We start from the raw sequence: 15,596 nt of genomic DNA on the forward strand, positions 1-15,596 counted from the left end.
CACATGATTTAGTATCCCATCAAACAACTTCATCAACATTACTAATGCAATGAGACTCTATTCTTTCTGCAATTCTATGCTGTGAATCAAAATTGGACGGAATATAAGAATGATTTGGTTTATTGCGCCTTCATCTCTTCTGTCAAATCCACATCTTAGAACTGTTAAAATTGTGTGACATTTTTTTCTAACCAAGATGATGCCTGAAACATTGAAGCAGTGAGGTTATACAATAACTGAGGTTACCTCTGAAAAAACAGACTTTTAAAGAAATCATTATTAAATACAAATACTAAATTGATACTCTTGTGTATCAACTACTTGATTTTTATTCCCTTATACATTAATGATGGCACTGCAGAATAATAAAAAGAAAGATACATAGCTAATTAGAACACATGAATATATAATAAAAAACTTGGTGATATATAACCTATGGTAGTTTTGCAGTATGTGTGGACTGGCCAAAAATGGGATCACCAAAGCCAAAATCTCCTTTGGGGTTACTATTGCAATACATAGTCCATCCTAGTTATATATCTGTTTACTTCACTTACAGACAGAATTTAGTGCTCTTAGTAATAGATATCATCCACCCATCATCTGTCTGTCTGTCTGTCTGTCTGTCTGTCTGTCTGTCTGTCTGTCTGTCAGACACATACACGTGAAAAATCAAGAACACTGTTTTTATCGAAAGTAAAATAGAAGCAAAACTGTCCAAAGCAGTCAGCAGTAAAACTGGCCTCTGACATTGGGAGGATTCACCCACCTCCACCCCCACAGTCCTTTGGGCAGGAGCTGGTCCAGAGCCAACCACAACACTATCTATTTATCTATCTATCTATCTATCTATCTATCTATCTATCTATCTATCTATCTATCTATCTATCTATCTATCTATCTATCTATCATCTCTATCTCTGTTGTCTATCTTTGTCCAAGAAAGAGTTATGTGCACTATTGAATTGTGTTTCCAAGGTTTTTAACAGATTACTGCCTTTTTATTAAGCTTTTTGTAGTGCAGCAGAAGCTACTACTGTTGAACAGAATGGAAAGTGACCATGAACATTAGTGCGGCTATTGACATCTCCTTGGTGTTCCCTAGACATCCAGAAACTCTTAATTCTTTTACAGTTGTTCTTAACGTGTAAATAATGGATGACAAGAAGAACCACTCTTTGTTGTCTAATAAAATAGTTGTTCCCAACTGACTGTGCCTACTAGGGCATCCTTTTGTTGAATAGGAATAACCACTTCCCATGGAAGTCTTTTTTTATTAGTTTAACGACTAACTTTCATAAAAATATGGGTGATTAAAAAGGAAACTCCTACACCAGATGTTTTCATTGGCTGCTTTCCCTTGTCATTCCCTAAACTATGTAGACTTTACTCATTTACTAGAGTTAGCTAAACTTAAGTGCTGTGTAGGAGATGTCTGGCATTTTACATGTTTTCTGTGGCTCGCAACACTATTGATCTTTGCATATTTTGAATAGATACTCTTATTTTCTAAGATGTGGGCTCTACATCTTAGATTGCTGTACAGATTACTTTAGAGCCTCACAGTGATCCAGTTGTCAAATTCTACTCAATATGTTGTCTTCTCTGATGTAGTTAGTAAAAGGGATGCAAGTTCCATAGGACAACACGTAGATATCCTCAGTCTGGGTTCTGACTTCTTCCATTCTTACTAATTCCACTTAGGCCTTCTGGAGTCCTTGACCCACAATGTAGAGTTCAGGATAAGAAGATGATTTGCCTATCCCTTTTCCCTCAGAGGAATACTTGCTCTTCCAAGAGTCTCCTTCTTTTAAAAGGCAATTTTCCATGCTGCAAAAGGAAAAGAAAAAGCCTTGTGAAATTTAATATTTCAAATAAAGTAACAGAAAAGGTGTGTTAATCTAGGAAAGGAAGAAAATTATCAGTTCATTTTTAATTCCAATTTCTTTGAAGAAAACAATCAATACAATTATCCCTGGAGGACAAGAATTCCTAATCCAAACATTTTGCATTCCAAATATCATATTTCAGTGACCTGCATAAGACATGCACAGATTAAACATATATTCATATAATGGATTTTTAAAAATATGAAGTTTTTTTAAATGTAAAAAGCAGGATGGTCTGAAATGCACTGAAATTGTGTTAGAGTGATTATTAATTTCCCAACATGCTCATTATTTCATGCCCAGAAGTGTTTAGAGACTTCTGTGCTTGTGCAATTTATTATTATTATTATTATTATTATTATTATTATTATTTATTACATTTGTATGCCGCACCTCTCCTGAGACTCAGAGATCAGATGTTGGATTAGGTCTGGGATGATCCAAGTTCAAGTTTATTTACAATCATGAAAGCTTATTGATTGATTTTTGATCAATCATACTATCATCCCAGTCTGCTTTATAGGGTTGTTGTGGAAAAAATATGGTAAGAGAAAGTGCTATGTATGAACTTCTGGAGAAAAGATGTGATCTACGCTAATAGATAATATACTTTTTTTCAAGCATTCTACCATAATTTGGCAAATTGAGATTATCAGGATTTTGAATTTTACATCTGTCATTCAATTTCCCTCAATTTTGGTAGAACTATAGGATACATATCATCCTCCTACTTAAAACCGGTAAAGGAGAATAATTGTAGCTCAGGGTTGAAATGAAGGATCCTTGCTTTCTGAACTTGGGTTGTTTTCTTGCAGATGTTAACATAATCAGTGCTGAATCTGGCATATATGTTTCAGTTTAAAAATTTAGGGGCAATGAAAAACAGAATTTACCACAATATTTCCAGTAAAAACTACAATGGGTTATGATGACTGATGGAGAAAAATAAGTATTACCTTTATTGGAACCATAAAATGACAAAAACTGTACTTCGTTAAGGTCTCATCATTGCATTGCAGGAAAATTTTATCCTGTAATCTGCAACTCCTACACTGCAAAAACATATGGACTACACAACTTGATTAAGGCAAAGCAATAGACACAATTTATATTGATTTCTGTAAAGGCTTTGATTCAGTGGTGTACAACAAACTACTACTTCTAAAACTGCAATCTTATTGTATTTCTGCCCCCTGCATAAATGGACAACTATGTTCCTTTCAAACAGGCAACAAGTGGTCAAAATGTCAAATGCTATATCAAATCCTTTACTTGTTAATAGTGATGTCCCCCAAGGCAGTGTTTAGGACCAAAACTTCTTATACTTTACATAAATGATTTTTGCGATCCTATTAAAAGCAACTGCATTCTTTTTGCTGATGATGTAAAACTATTTAACACTACTGTCCATGCTGCTATCCTTCACAAAGACCTTGACTATGTGTCAGAATGGACAAACAAGTGGCAACTTCAAATCTCAACCAACAAATGCTCTGTCTTACACACTGGTTAAAAAAAATCAGAACACAAAATACAAGCTGGATGGACACAACATTGTAGGACTCTCACTCTGTTAAGGACCTTGGAGTACTCACCATTTTTTCCAATAAAAGTCTTTTTATTTTTTTCTTCCACATTAAAAACATAGATAACATACATCACATATACCTTCAATAGAAATCAATATACATATATTGTCGCTTAAAAACAATAGTACAATAACCTAAGTTACATTCCATTATTCAATCCACTTTAATATTCACCCCTCTCTTTCTAGCTCAGGTGGCTAGTCTAGTACCTACTTTAGTACCTACTTTCTTATACCTTCTCTCTGCTTTTCTACTACCAGCAGTTCAAGCAGTTCTGTATGTTGTTACCTTCTTCTCATCCTCAATAATACTTGAGGCAGCCTAAAATTGTCTCAACCACTCCATTTTAGAATAATACATACTCTCTTTTTACCCAACTTTCTCAATATAACTAAACATGATTTAACAATAATGAGTTTATTAATACATTCAAGGGAAGGATCAGTCCAATTCCTGTTAACCACCATAATTGTCGTGGGCATTTCCATTCCTGCTTCTGAGATCCATCTTCCATGTTTGTTTTGACAGGGGTACAGGAAAGATCAGACATTAAAACAAAGGGATAGTTTGGCCAGCTGCACTGTTAGTTCTGCCCCACTAGTTATATTATAGGCTTTTCTAGACTGTACCGTTCTTACTGTATGTGGCTATAGTTTTCATTATTTTTATTAATTTGATGGTGTATGTATGCGTGGGGGGGGCAGAGGTGGATTTTAGCAGGTTCTGACCAGTTTGGAGAACCGGTAGTGGAAATTTTGAGCAGTTCAGAGAACTGATAGCGGAAATTTTGAGTAGTTCAGAGAACTGATAGTGGAAATTTTGAGTAGTTCGGAGCAACAGTAAATACCACCTCCGACTAGCCCCACACCCATTTATTCTTATGTCCCAGCTGATCAGGAGGAAATTGAGATTCTACAGTATCCTCCCCCTGCCATGCCCACCAAGCCACACCATGCCACACCCACCAAGCTACGCCCACAGAACTGGTAGTAATAATTTTTGAATCCCACTACTGATGGGGGATGGAGTGCTGCTGTCAAGGACAGCCTTGAACCTAAATGGCTGTGGAGTATTTTTTTTTTCCCTTTCAAGAGAAAAACTAGTTAGAGAAACTATATGGAAAAAGGTAGCCACAGTTTCAAAACCTACATAGCCAGTTATCCAAAAAAGTAACCATAAAACAGAAAAATCAGAGGGTGGATGGACAAAACCTGATGAAAAACCTTTAGAATCTGTGTGGCTGCATCACAATGTAAAATTTAGAGACAAATAATGATTTATATATTAAACTCATATCCTTCAATCAGAATCACTTCTAGCATTTCCTCTTCCTGCAATTATGTATTACTGCAATTACCCAATGTTTCCTTCTACAAATATACACTTCCTAAAATTGTCTTAACTCCTTATCAACAAGGGAAGTTAATTTTATTAGGGAAAGTCTGTTATACTATTTATACAGCAAAATGCCTATGTATGTTGATTTTCACACATAGTAAAATAAAACATATTAATATATTTAGGACTATTGGTGTAAAATATCGATAAGAAACTTTTAAAAATTGAATTATGGGAAATGTAACAGTTTTTCAAACTCCAAAAATAAAGAGAAACTTAGTATGGACATATATAGTATCTTCCTCCACGTTTTGTACATAAAAATCAAACTTTTACGCATTTTATTTACAGTAATTTGTTTTATAATATGAACGATTTTTATTGAGAGATTTAACCTTAAAATAATATTTTGTAATAACATAAGAGGGTTTTACAGAACACTTTTGTGATTTGCGATTTGGAAGCCTTCAAAGACTGATTTCTTGAGAATTTGGAAACAACAACGTAGTAATTTATTCTGGTTATGTTTGGATATGATACCTTAACATTAAGTAAAATATTTGATTAGCATCCCTTTTCAGCTCCTAGACCAACCATTATACAAGTGGAAGATTCTATCTGTACATTAGCTTTTCCTCTTATTATACATGCTCAAATGCTATATGGTTTTCTAGTGTTTCTCCAGTTGTGTCTGATTTTAACTAATGACCAAATGAAAAATAAAATAATCTATCTCTTCTTTCCATACAATTATAGAGGTTTGCTGGCTTTCTTAGATTCAAAGTCTGACAGTATATTCCCTTGTTATTCAGGGAAAAGAAACTGTCAGGAAGCTGTTAATGGACATTACTGTACTGTATAGTTCTAATTTGGGGCTATTGACACATTTCTTTGTTATACTGCACAATCCCCCCCCCCCCCCTATTTATTTCCTTACAAGTTGTCAAGCTGAATCCAAGCTTGAAGTTAGCTGATTTAAAACAACAAAAACCTAAGGCTTCTTTCATCTTTTTTTTAAAAAATGGCCATAATAAAACAGAAGCAATAACTACAGTCTTGCCAAGTAGACTTCCTCTGAAGGTTTAACTGATTGTCACAGGATGAGGAGAGTCTCAATTATTAAAAATATTTTTTGCCTGTTTTGTCACATTCATTAACATGATTGGTAAATAAAATGCATATAAACATATAATGTATACCGGATTTTTCGGTGTATAAGACACACCTTTTTCCTCCCTAAAAGAGGCTGAAAATTCATCTGCCTCTTATACTCTGAATGTAGCTCTTTTTTCAACCCTAAGTACCTGCTAACAATCTTCCCAGCTCTTAACTTGCAGGCTCTTTCATTGTTTCTTTCTGCAAATAATTTTTTCCAAGCCCTAAGTCTATAAGACCATAAGAACATAAGAAGAGCCATGTTGAATCAGGCCAAAGCCCATCGAGTCCAGCATTCTGTGTCAGATAGTGGCCCACCAATTGTACATGGGGATCTTGAGTACAAAGGGAAGGCAAAACCCTCCCTTTCCCTTGACCCCCAAACAAATGGTACTCAAGGGAATCCTGCCTGCCTCAACCAACATAGAGGCGGCACATGGACATCCATTTCAATAACCACCGATACACTTGGCACCCATGAATCTGTCTAATCCTGCCTTGAAGCTATCAAGGCTGACAGCTGTCATAACCTCTTCTGGAAGTGAGTTCCATAAACCAAAGACCCTCTGGGTGAAGAAATATTTCCCTTTATTTGTCCTTGCTTTCTTACCTATCAGCTTTAGGGAGTGCCCCCTTGTTCTAGTATTGTGTGATAGAGAAAAGAATTTTCTCTATCCACCTTTTCTATCCACGCATGATTGTATGCACTTTGATCAAGTCACCCCTTAAACACCTTCTTTCAGACCAGGGTAACAGGGTTTTTTTCATTACTCTAACTTGCTAAGTTTCTTTCTAGCCCTAACCAGGTACTAATGATGTTCCCAGCTCTTACCGGCTTGCAAGCTCTTTAATAGCCACCCCGAGTCTTCGGAGAAGGGCAGCATACAAATCCAATTAATAATAATGATAATGATAATGATAATGATAATGATAATAATAATAATAATAATAATAATAATAATAATAATAATAATAATAATAATTGTTTTTGCTAAGAATGTTTTCCAAACCCTGTCTTTGATTTTTTCCCCCATTCTCTATTTGCTCCAAATGTTTCTTTCCAGCCCTAACCAGGTGCTAACAATGTTCCCAGCTTTCATTGTTACTTTCATTGTTTCATTGTATTCCAAACCCTGTCTTTTTAGGGTTTTTTTTCATTGCTCCAGAAATTTTTTTCATTGCTCCAGATATTTCTTTCCAGCCCTAACCAGTTGCTCTGAATGTATCCAAGCTCTTTCATTGTTACTCTCTGTGAAGAATGTTTTCGGAGTCTTCGGAGAGGGGCGGCATACAAATCGAATAAATAATAATAAATAATAATAATGTTTTCCAAGCCCTAAGTCTTTGCAGGTTTTTTTCCCCCATTGGTCTAACTTGCTCCAAATGTTTCTTTCCAGCCCTAACCAGGTGCTAATGATGTTCACAGCTCTTACTGGCTTGCAAGATTTTTCATTGTTACTCTCTCAGAATAATTTTTTAAAACCCTTAACCAGGGGTTAAAATAATGTGCTGAAGCTGACCAAACTAAGGACGCTAGCCAGAAGAATACCTGGTAAGCAGATTATTTTCCTTATTTTCTTCCCCCAAAACTAAGGTGCGTCTTATATTCTGGTGCGTCTTATATTCAGAAAAATATGGTAGGTTGGAAGAGGCTACTGCAAATCATTTAGTACAGCATTTCTCAATATCAGAAACTTTAAGGTATACAGACTTGAAATACAAGAATTTTCCAGCCACTATGCTGGGAAATTTGGGGAATTAAAGTGCACACATCTTAAAGTTCTTGAGGTTGAGAAGCACTGATCTAGTTAGCCCAACTTCTTCTTTAATTCAGAATTTGCTAAGGTATCCTCTTCTTTACCTCCTGTTTGGAAGCCTGCAATTAAGGAGGACAGCACAATTCTTGGTAGACTCTTCCATTGTCCAGCAATGATGGTTAGAAAATTCTTACTGTTGTTGAGCATAAATATATCTTCCTTTGAATTTCAATCTGCTAGCCCTTATTTTCTCATTTGCACAGAGAATAATTTTGCTCTCTTCTGCAAGAGACAATATTTAAGATATTCTGGGACAACTATCATATAGCCTCTTAGATTTCTCCTTTGTAAGCTAGAACTGCCCATGTCCTTACTATTCTGGTAATTATATTTTAATTATGGCCTAACCCCACAAAGAAAAACAGAACAATTACCTTTCATGATCGTCATTAAATGCTTCTGCTGATGCAGCCAAGGACTGTGCTGGTCTTTTTAGCAGCTGCATTACACTGTTTGCTCAATTTCAATTGGAGGTCTATTAGTATTAGTCTTATTAGTCTGGAACCAGCTCCCCCCAGATATCAGAGTTGCCCCCACCAGTGTTCCCTCTAATTTTGGGGGGGGGGGGGTGGGCAGAAAAGTATAGTGTCTGAGCGGCAGTCCCTTCGGGACTGGGCGGCACAGAAATAATAAATAAATGAACAAACAAACAAACAAATAAAAAACCCACCCTGTTTTGCCTCAGAGAATTTCAAAATAAAATGCTGTACTGTGTGTCTATAACAGTGAGCTCATAATAGGGCAACTCTATCAATATCAAAATGCCACTTAAATAGTTGAGCTAGTTTCAAACTAGATTTTGATTTTCTTTCTCTCTTCCTTACTCCCATTCTTTTTCTTTCTCTTTTCCTTCCTCTCTTTTTTCTATCTGTTTCTCTCTCTTCCTCTCTCTCTCCTTCCCTCTCACTCTTTCCCTCTCGGCTTCTGGGCAGGTTTGGAAAACTCTGAGTTGATGATGATTTTTAAGTGAGCGATTGCTCACTGCTCAGCTTAGAGGGAACTATGGCCCCCACCCTCCTTGCCTTTCACAAGCTCCTTAAAACCCACCTCTGTCGTCAGGCATGGGGGAATTGAAATTTCCCTTCCCCCTAGGCTTATAGAATTTATACATGGTATATTTGTGTGTATGAGTGGTTCTTTAAATTGGGGGTTTTTAGATTGTTTTAATATTAGATTTGTTTACATTGTCTTCTTATATTGTTGTTAGCCGCCCCGAGTCTTCGGAGAGGGGCGGCATACAAATCTAATAAATACAAATACAAATACTACATTTTTAAACATTGGAACTTATTCTTCACATGAAGAGATTCCAGAACAATCAGCAATAATGATTGTTGATATGTAAGGAAACAATAAGAAATTCATCACCGTGTATCAGCCATGATATAAACAGAAATTTTAAATTACTGTTAAAGAGGAATTTAGACTGTCAAACACTGCATATGTAAAACACCTAGGCTAGTAGAGATAACTTGACTAAAAGAAGAATGTGCTCAAGTAATAAGAAATTTTTTTCCATCTTTGGTCATGTGTTTATTATATTAGCACACTACCTTTTCTTCAAGAGGTTAGCTTCAGCATAACTACCTGTAATGTGGCCATCAGAAAAGGACTATAGTCAGCTAGTTAGTTTCAGAGATGAGAACATTTGAAATTCATTCTCACAGTAAGAAACCCAATAAGGAAATAGCCTGGCAGATGCTGATGTTAGCCTACCTGTGATCTCAGACCATGTCAGGAATTAGAGCAGGATGTATTAATAAAATCAATGTGCTGATTAGGCCACAAGGAGATGTGCCTCTTTTCTACAAACCTTTAACTCATGGAAACAATGGCTTGTCAGAAAAGAGCTATGAATTATATAAACCATGCTGATTCTGACAATTAGGCTATACATCTAAATGCAATGAAAAGGTTTTGAAATTTAGGCTTCTTACCTTGCTTGATTAAGCACAGGGTCGCTCTCTGCTGCAATAAAAACTGGCAGTGGAAGCTGGAATTCAGGCCTATGGTCAGAGAAACTCCTTCGGAGGCAAGGCTGAGGACTAGCAGCACTGTTGATCATCCTCTGCTGACCCACAAGTTGCCGGAGTTGCATGCTATTTCTCCTTGTAGATGTTGAGGCTTCAGGCTGGACCATAGCCCCTCCTATTGGGTTGATGTTTGATGACAACACTGGCTTGGCTTCAAATAAAGAAGTAGTTGCTGGGCAAAATATTGAGTGAGCATTGCTAACAATCTTTGGGGAGGCAGAATGTGGCTCGTCCTTGGAGTCCATATTGTTTTGTAAACATCTATGAAACGGAGATGGGGAAATAGATGGAGTAGTTCCAAAAGGAGGTTCTTGGTTGTGGGATGGTAGGCTGTATACCTTTTGATTCTGGGAAATTTGTTGTTTGCGTATTACTGGAGGATTAGAGAGATTTTGCTGGGGTGGTGGGGAAATCACTTTCCTCTGGATTGGGGGACTTGCTGACCTGGAATGAGCTGAGGGACTAGGTTGCTGATGTAGAATGGGAGAAGAAACTTGATGAATAGCTCTGTGATGCCTCTTCTGATTAGAAGGTGAGGAAGGTGGTATTCTTACTGGTGATACTTGATTGATAGAACCTGACATTTTCTCATTTTTCTTTAATAAATCAGGTGAATTTTGCTTTTCAGTTAAAAGTGCTTCACTGTCACTTATGTTTCCCTGATTGCTCCCATTCGATTCTGATGCTTCTTTAGGATTTGGAAGAGGTATTATTTTACGAGACTGTTTATATAGATCTGCAACTTTTTCCATTTCATCATCCCTTTTGCGGCAATCAGACCTATGAGTTGTACTCACCTCCAAGAAATATTTATTTGGTATGGTATCTACCTCATTATCTGGTGCTTTGTTGACAGGTGGGGAATTGCTAAGATTCTTATTTGGTAACAAATCAAGTGAACAGATGGAAAGTTTCATCCGTGGACAAATCTGAGTAATTTTCTTGGTGGTGCACTGTTCATTTGCTCTGGTAGTCTTATCAACCACTTCCAAATTGTTTTCTTCCATCTTTATATCTCCTGAACATTCAGTTGATTCAAGTAACATTTCCATTAACATTTCAGGTGGTGGAGGAGGTAGGTTTTCCATATCAATCTCACCAGAATCCTCATTTGTATCAAGGCTGCTTGAAAATTCCACTGAACTATTGTCACTAAGAGTACAACGTCTAGTTCTGATGTTTTTGCAACTGGTATCTTCTAATGGTGAAACATTGCGTTTGTGATTTAAAGACTCAAATTCTTTGGGGAATGGAAGGTTGGGAGAAATGCTTTGAAGTCCAAACTTTCTGACACATTTTATTGGGCCCAATGTTCTTAAGTTTGAGGATTTCACCAGACTTTCAGATGGGCTAAATGTTTCAATTAATTTTTTCACAGATTTACATGGTGAAGTATTTTTTTTGGAGGAGGTCCCAGAATAATTTTCTTTTCTAGATATCAAGTCTTCTGAAGACATGGCAGTTGTGGGCATTTTACATTTTACATTTTCATTGAACCTACATGAAGAATCAGGCAGTATATTGAAATTTTTAGCAAGAGATGCTTTGAGTTTAGTAGTGGAAATTCTGTGAGCAACAGGCTCAAAATATTCTAAGTCAGACAATTCTTTTGGGTTCAATATTTCCAATGTATCATTGAGTTCCTCTTTTCCATTTAATTGATAATATAATTCTAACCTTCTGTCAAGATCTTTTTGTGTTCTTTGAAGTTCCAAAAGAGTGGGGTCCTCAGCATGACTTTTGAGCGACATCTCGGACCTGGACCGTTTCTCTTTAATACGTGTCTTCTGGCCCCCAGACGCTGTACTAGGTCTCGGAAATTCTTTTCCATTTTCATCTTCCATCCATGCCCTTTGCCGACATTTAGCTGGAACAAATTTTATCTTTTCACTAATGGAATCTTTCATTTTGAGAATCATCTCATTATCTGCACTATCTATTTGTTTGGTGGAAGGCTTCTGCCTATTTTCTCGTGCTGCAGGAAAAGATATAGATCTTTTAGATAAAGCATTTTTTTCTTTTTCAGACAGACTTATAGAGTCACATTCTTCCTCAGATAAACTGTTGGCACTATTGTCTTCATTTGTGGAGGAAATACTACCAAATTCACTCTGTTTGAAGCTATAACTTTCATGGGTTATATCAGAGCGACCGCAGTTAAAGGTTTTCAAGATATTTTGATGTTGGAGAAAAGTGGATCTACTTTTTGATACTACCCCAGATGAAGGTATTGAACTCCTTGTCTGTGAAGGTGGGTAAGAAATATTCTTAAACTGTTTTTCCAGCACACAGTCTTGGGACATGCTTATACCATTCCTGGAGTTGCATGGACTTTTGTGAATGGTCTCACAATTTGTTTCCATTCCATGCCTATCAATAATATTCAGATCTTTCACTGATTCACTGTCAATGCCTATTCCACTGTCTTCAGAATAAAGAGTCAAGTCATCAGGGAAATGATTGGAAGACCCAACTGCAGATTCTTCAAGATTCTTTATAATCCTGACCAAGTGTTCATCAAGATGTTGCTTTGCTTTCATTTTTTCTTCTAAGCTGGTACTTGCAGACTGCAAAAAGCTGCAAGAGTCATGCAGGACATCAGAGGCTAAAGAGGCCACCGTTGCATTTAACAACTGCATTTTGTTGACAGTGTATTGCAGTAATTGTTGCAAAAGATCTGGCTGCTCTTTTGGATTGTCTTTGCCAGCTGGCCAAACCAGGTTCCCTCCCACATCTTTGAGCAGGTCTTCCCCATTTTCAATAATTTCTTCTAAAAGGTGGTTGATTCCGTCAAACCGAAAAAGCAAAAAATTTACCAACTGTTGCACAATTAACTGCGTTTCAGTAACCTGGTCTGTCATGCATAAGATAGCCTCATATTTGGCAATATTAGGATTGAGATATGCATATGCGTTTTGATGGGCCTTAACAAGAGCGTCTGGGAAATCTACCTTTTTCTCAGGCTGGCATACAGAAGGACTTGCTTTCTCTTTAATTTTGCAAGGACGCCCTGGTTTCCCCTGCCTGCTCCTTTGCTTCTTCCCGTTTTTGGGTTTTTGATTTTTGTTGCCTTCACTTTTATCTCCCGTGGTAGCATCAAACTTTTCTGACTCAGAACTTTTTTGCTTTTTAATCATAATTGCTTCTGCCATATGCTTGCCTTTGTTTAACTTCATTGATTCAGAAATAGCTCTCTCAGTCTCTGAGACTACCTTTTCAATTTCTTTCTCTTCCTGTTCCAGCTCAGATAGCAAAGGATCCTCAGATGAGGAATAGAAATTAACATCCTTCTCTTCATTTGATAAATTTTTGAAGAAGTGATCTTTAACTTGAGCCTCCTCCTGTCTTATTCTTTCAGTATCATAAGAAGAGGAGCCTTTGATCAGCAAAGGAAATGAAAAACCTTCACCTCCTCGGTCAACTAATGCAATTCTTTTATCCATCAGCTTTGTTTCAGGATTCTTAACAATATCACTACGTGAAGGGGTACAACCCATTCTGCTCTGCCTTCCTATGTCTCTTTGCTACGGAAAGGTAGTCAATAGATGAAGCAAAGATGAAAAAAGAATGAAAACTTACAAGTTTAGCAGATGTTGGGAGCCGGCAGTTTTGGAGGAAAGCTTCATCTTGAAGAGCCACTGCTTCGCAGATTGCCTAGTTGTTAAGAAACCTTCAGTTCCAGTTTGGTCAGTGTATTCTCCTCTTTAACAATTTCCCCTATGAAAAATGTCTGTGGCATTTTCGACTGAGCTAGGGGATTAAGAGGGCTTATGTATCTTGCTTCTGCCTTACCAGATGTCAACCAGAAAGAAGGATTTAAAGTAATTAGGATAAGAAGCCCACAGCTAGTTTGTGGCACTTATAATAGGACAATTCCCGTTACACACTGCATTTTACAAATTGGCTTTTGGTCCACTGAAATGGGTTCTCATTGTGTTTCATTTCTAAACTTTCTTTGGGTTCTGACATTCCAAAGACAGATGTAGTTGTAGGTCAGTTCCAAGAACACTGTCTGCAAGGCAAAATAGTACTACACGGTCACCTTTAAGGACTGAACGTGACCTTGGGTGACTAATGCCAATTAGGAAGAAACACAATCTACAAAGCCAAAGAAAACAGCATTAAAAAGCTTATTAAGCCATTCAGTCTTATCCGATCTCAAGATTAGCACGAGCAAGCATTCATTTCCTTGAGGACTTTCTCCAAGAATGCGTTGAATAGCTTTAGCTCTCCTGCCTTTTAACTTTCCAAAATGATAAAGCTGTTTTGCATAATTCTATTTTTTCAGAGTTAAATAATGATCCCAATTCAGCGTGCACTTTTCCCCCCAGCCCTGCTTTGATTTCTTCAAGTGCAAGAGCACCTGCAGCAGTTCATGGGAGGCTATGAATTATTCACCAGAGTGGTGTCTCTCAGCATCAAAAGAGTGCTCAGTAATCTTCTCTTGCCCAAAGGCTGGATTAACGTAACCAGGTGCAGTTGATTAGTCTAATGAAAATGCCCTTTATATGATCTTGGAGGGGTTCCCAATCACTTTACAGCCAGTACAAACAAGAGACGTTGAATACAGATCAGATTCTTGATCAAGAACAAGCTAGTGAAATACCTCACAGTCATGGTAGATCTATTCTAATGTAAATGCTTTGATTGTTATGAATAATAATCTTTATTTTCCCAGGGTCTTGGTTGATTTACAGTTCTTACTTCGCAGATCCGCTGTAGATTACATTAAACCTCAGAAATAATTCAATACTGGGGACTTAATATTGTTTCTAGAGCAATAGGCTCAAGGCAATCATGAAATGGGGGAAAATTAAAGGAGAAGTTTGTCTTCCCTGTCAAGTCACTGAATGAAACTCAGCATTGGAACATGAGGGTCATTGATAATGAATTTCTTCACATGCTTTATAATCTATGTAACATGTAGTGTTAGCAAGAGACTGAGATAACTGTACTTGGAAAGCTTTAAAAGAAGATATATGCAAATTGATGGAGTATTATACTATTAATGACTATTTGTGTTAGCTATTTTTTCCCACCATTTCCTTGTTAAGAGATAATAATTGCAACAGGCTTCTGAGTCTGTCAATATATATCTTATTGCTACATTAGTATTGCAAAAGATACTGATTATCAAAGACATTTAAGAAACTGAAATGTATTTGAATATTAATAAGGTTTTATGTTTCATAAGATGAATCCATCTGCATCTAAAACTACATTCTAAGTTCTCCACAATGTACTGTTCTGAAATGGTATTGTACTTTCTTGGGATCACCACTAGAGATTTTGAAATGTAATTTATTTTCTACTGATCCGTTCCTTGCTTGCCAAAATAATGAAAAATGCTGCCGGTAATAGAACTGTTCCACTCCCACTTTATGGGTACTTGAGTTTTACCTGCAGTGCAAACTGAAGACACTTAAATACTCTACAGAAAATTCTGAGGAAAAGAATATAGTGAAGTGTGCTGAAAATAGTTGCATCCTCTTTCTGCATGTCAGTCTGCAACACTAATTTTATCAGGTACTTAGGAATGGAGGACTTGGCAGCAAAAGGAAACAACAGTCAATTACTTAACAGCTGGCAATCAACACCTCAATCAATTAACAAGACACACCCAACCAGGCACCACATAAATACCACACATAGACTAGTCCATAGCACACATTGCCATAAAGAGATGTTCCCTGAGGATGGGCTCCAACAGGAGTCCAAAAGTTCAGGAGACTAAACCTCTGGTCCCAGTAATCAACAGATTGGATATTGCAATAC

General features: G+C 36.9%; 1 protein-coding gene across 2 annotated transcripts; it reads right to left on the reverse strand.

Annotated features, from left to right (window-relative positions):
* Nucleotides 1-1,362: 1,362 nt before the first annotated feature.
* Nucleotides 1,363-13,435, reverse strand: PCARE (photoreceptor cilium actin regulator). 2 transcript variants are annotated; one of them, XM_070740954.1, is made up of 2 exons: nt 9,726-13,318; nt 1,363-1,830 (listed from the first exon to the last, which is right to left on the reverse strand). In XM_070740954.1, exons 1-2 carry the CDS (start codon nt 13,316-13,318, stop codon nt 1,701-1,703), a joined length of 3,723 nt encoding a protein of 1,240 aa, XP_070597055.1. In that variant the 3' UTR covers nt 1,363-1,700. The 2 variants fall into 2 exon arrangements, 1 of the variants encoding a protein (XP_070597055.1); XR_011558136.1 differs by lacking the exon at nt 9,726-13,318 and adding an exon at nt 13,401-13,435 and having other exon boundaries at nt 1,774-1,830.
* Between the last annotated feature and the right edge of the window lie 2,161 nt (nt 13,436-15,596).

This window comes from Erythrolamprus reginae, chromosome 1, assembly GCF_031021105.1.
Source record: "Erythrolamprus reginae isolate rEryReg1 chromosome 1, rEryReg1.hap1, whole genome shotgun sequence".
Taxonomy (NCBI): Eukaryota; Metazoa; Chordata; class Lepidosauria; order Squamata; family Dipsadidae; genus Erythrolamprus; species Erythrolamprus reginae.

Excerpts from the sequence above, each read along its gene's own strand:
- PCARE (XM_070740954.1), bottom strand. The coding sequence starts at position 13,318 with ATGGGTTGTACCCCTTCACGTAGTGATATTGTTAAGAATCCTGAAACA. Across the intron at positions 1,831-9,725 it reads CCTGTGCTTAATCAAGCAAG|CATGGAAAATTGCCTTTTAA; the intron begins GTAAGAAGCCTA and ends TTCCTTTTGCAG.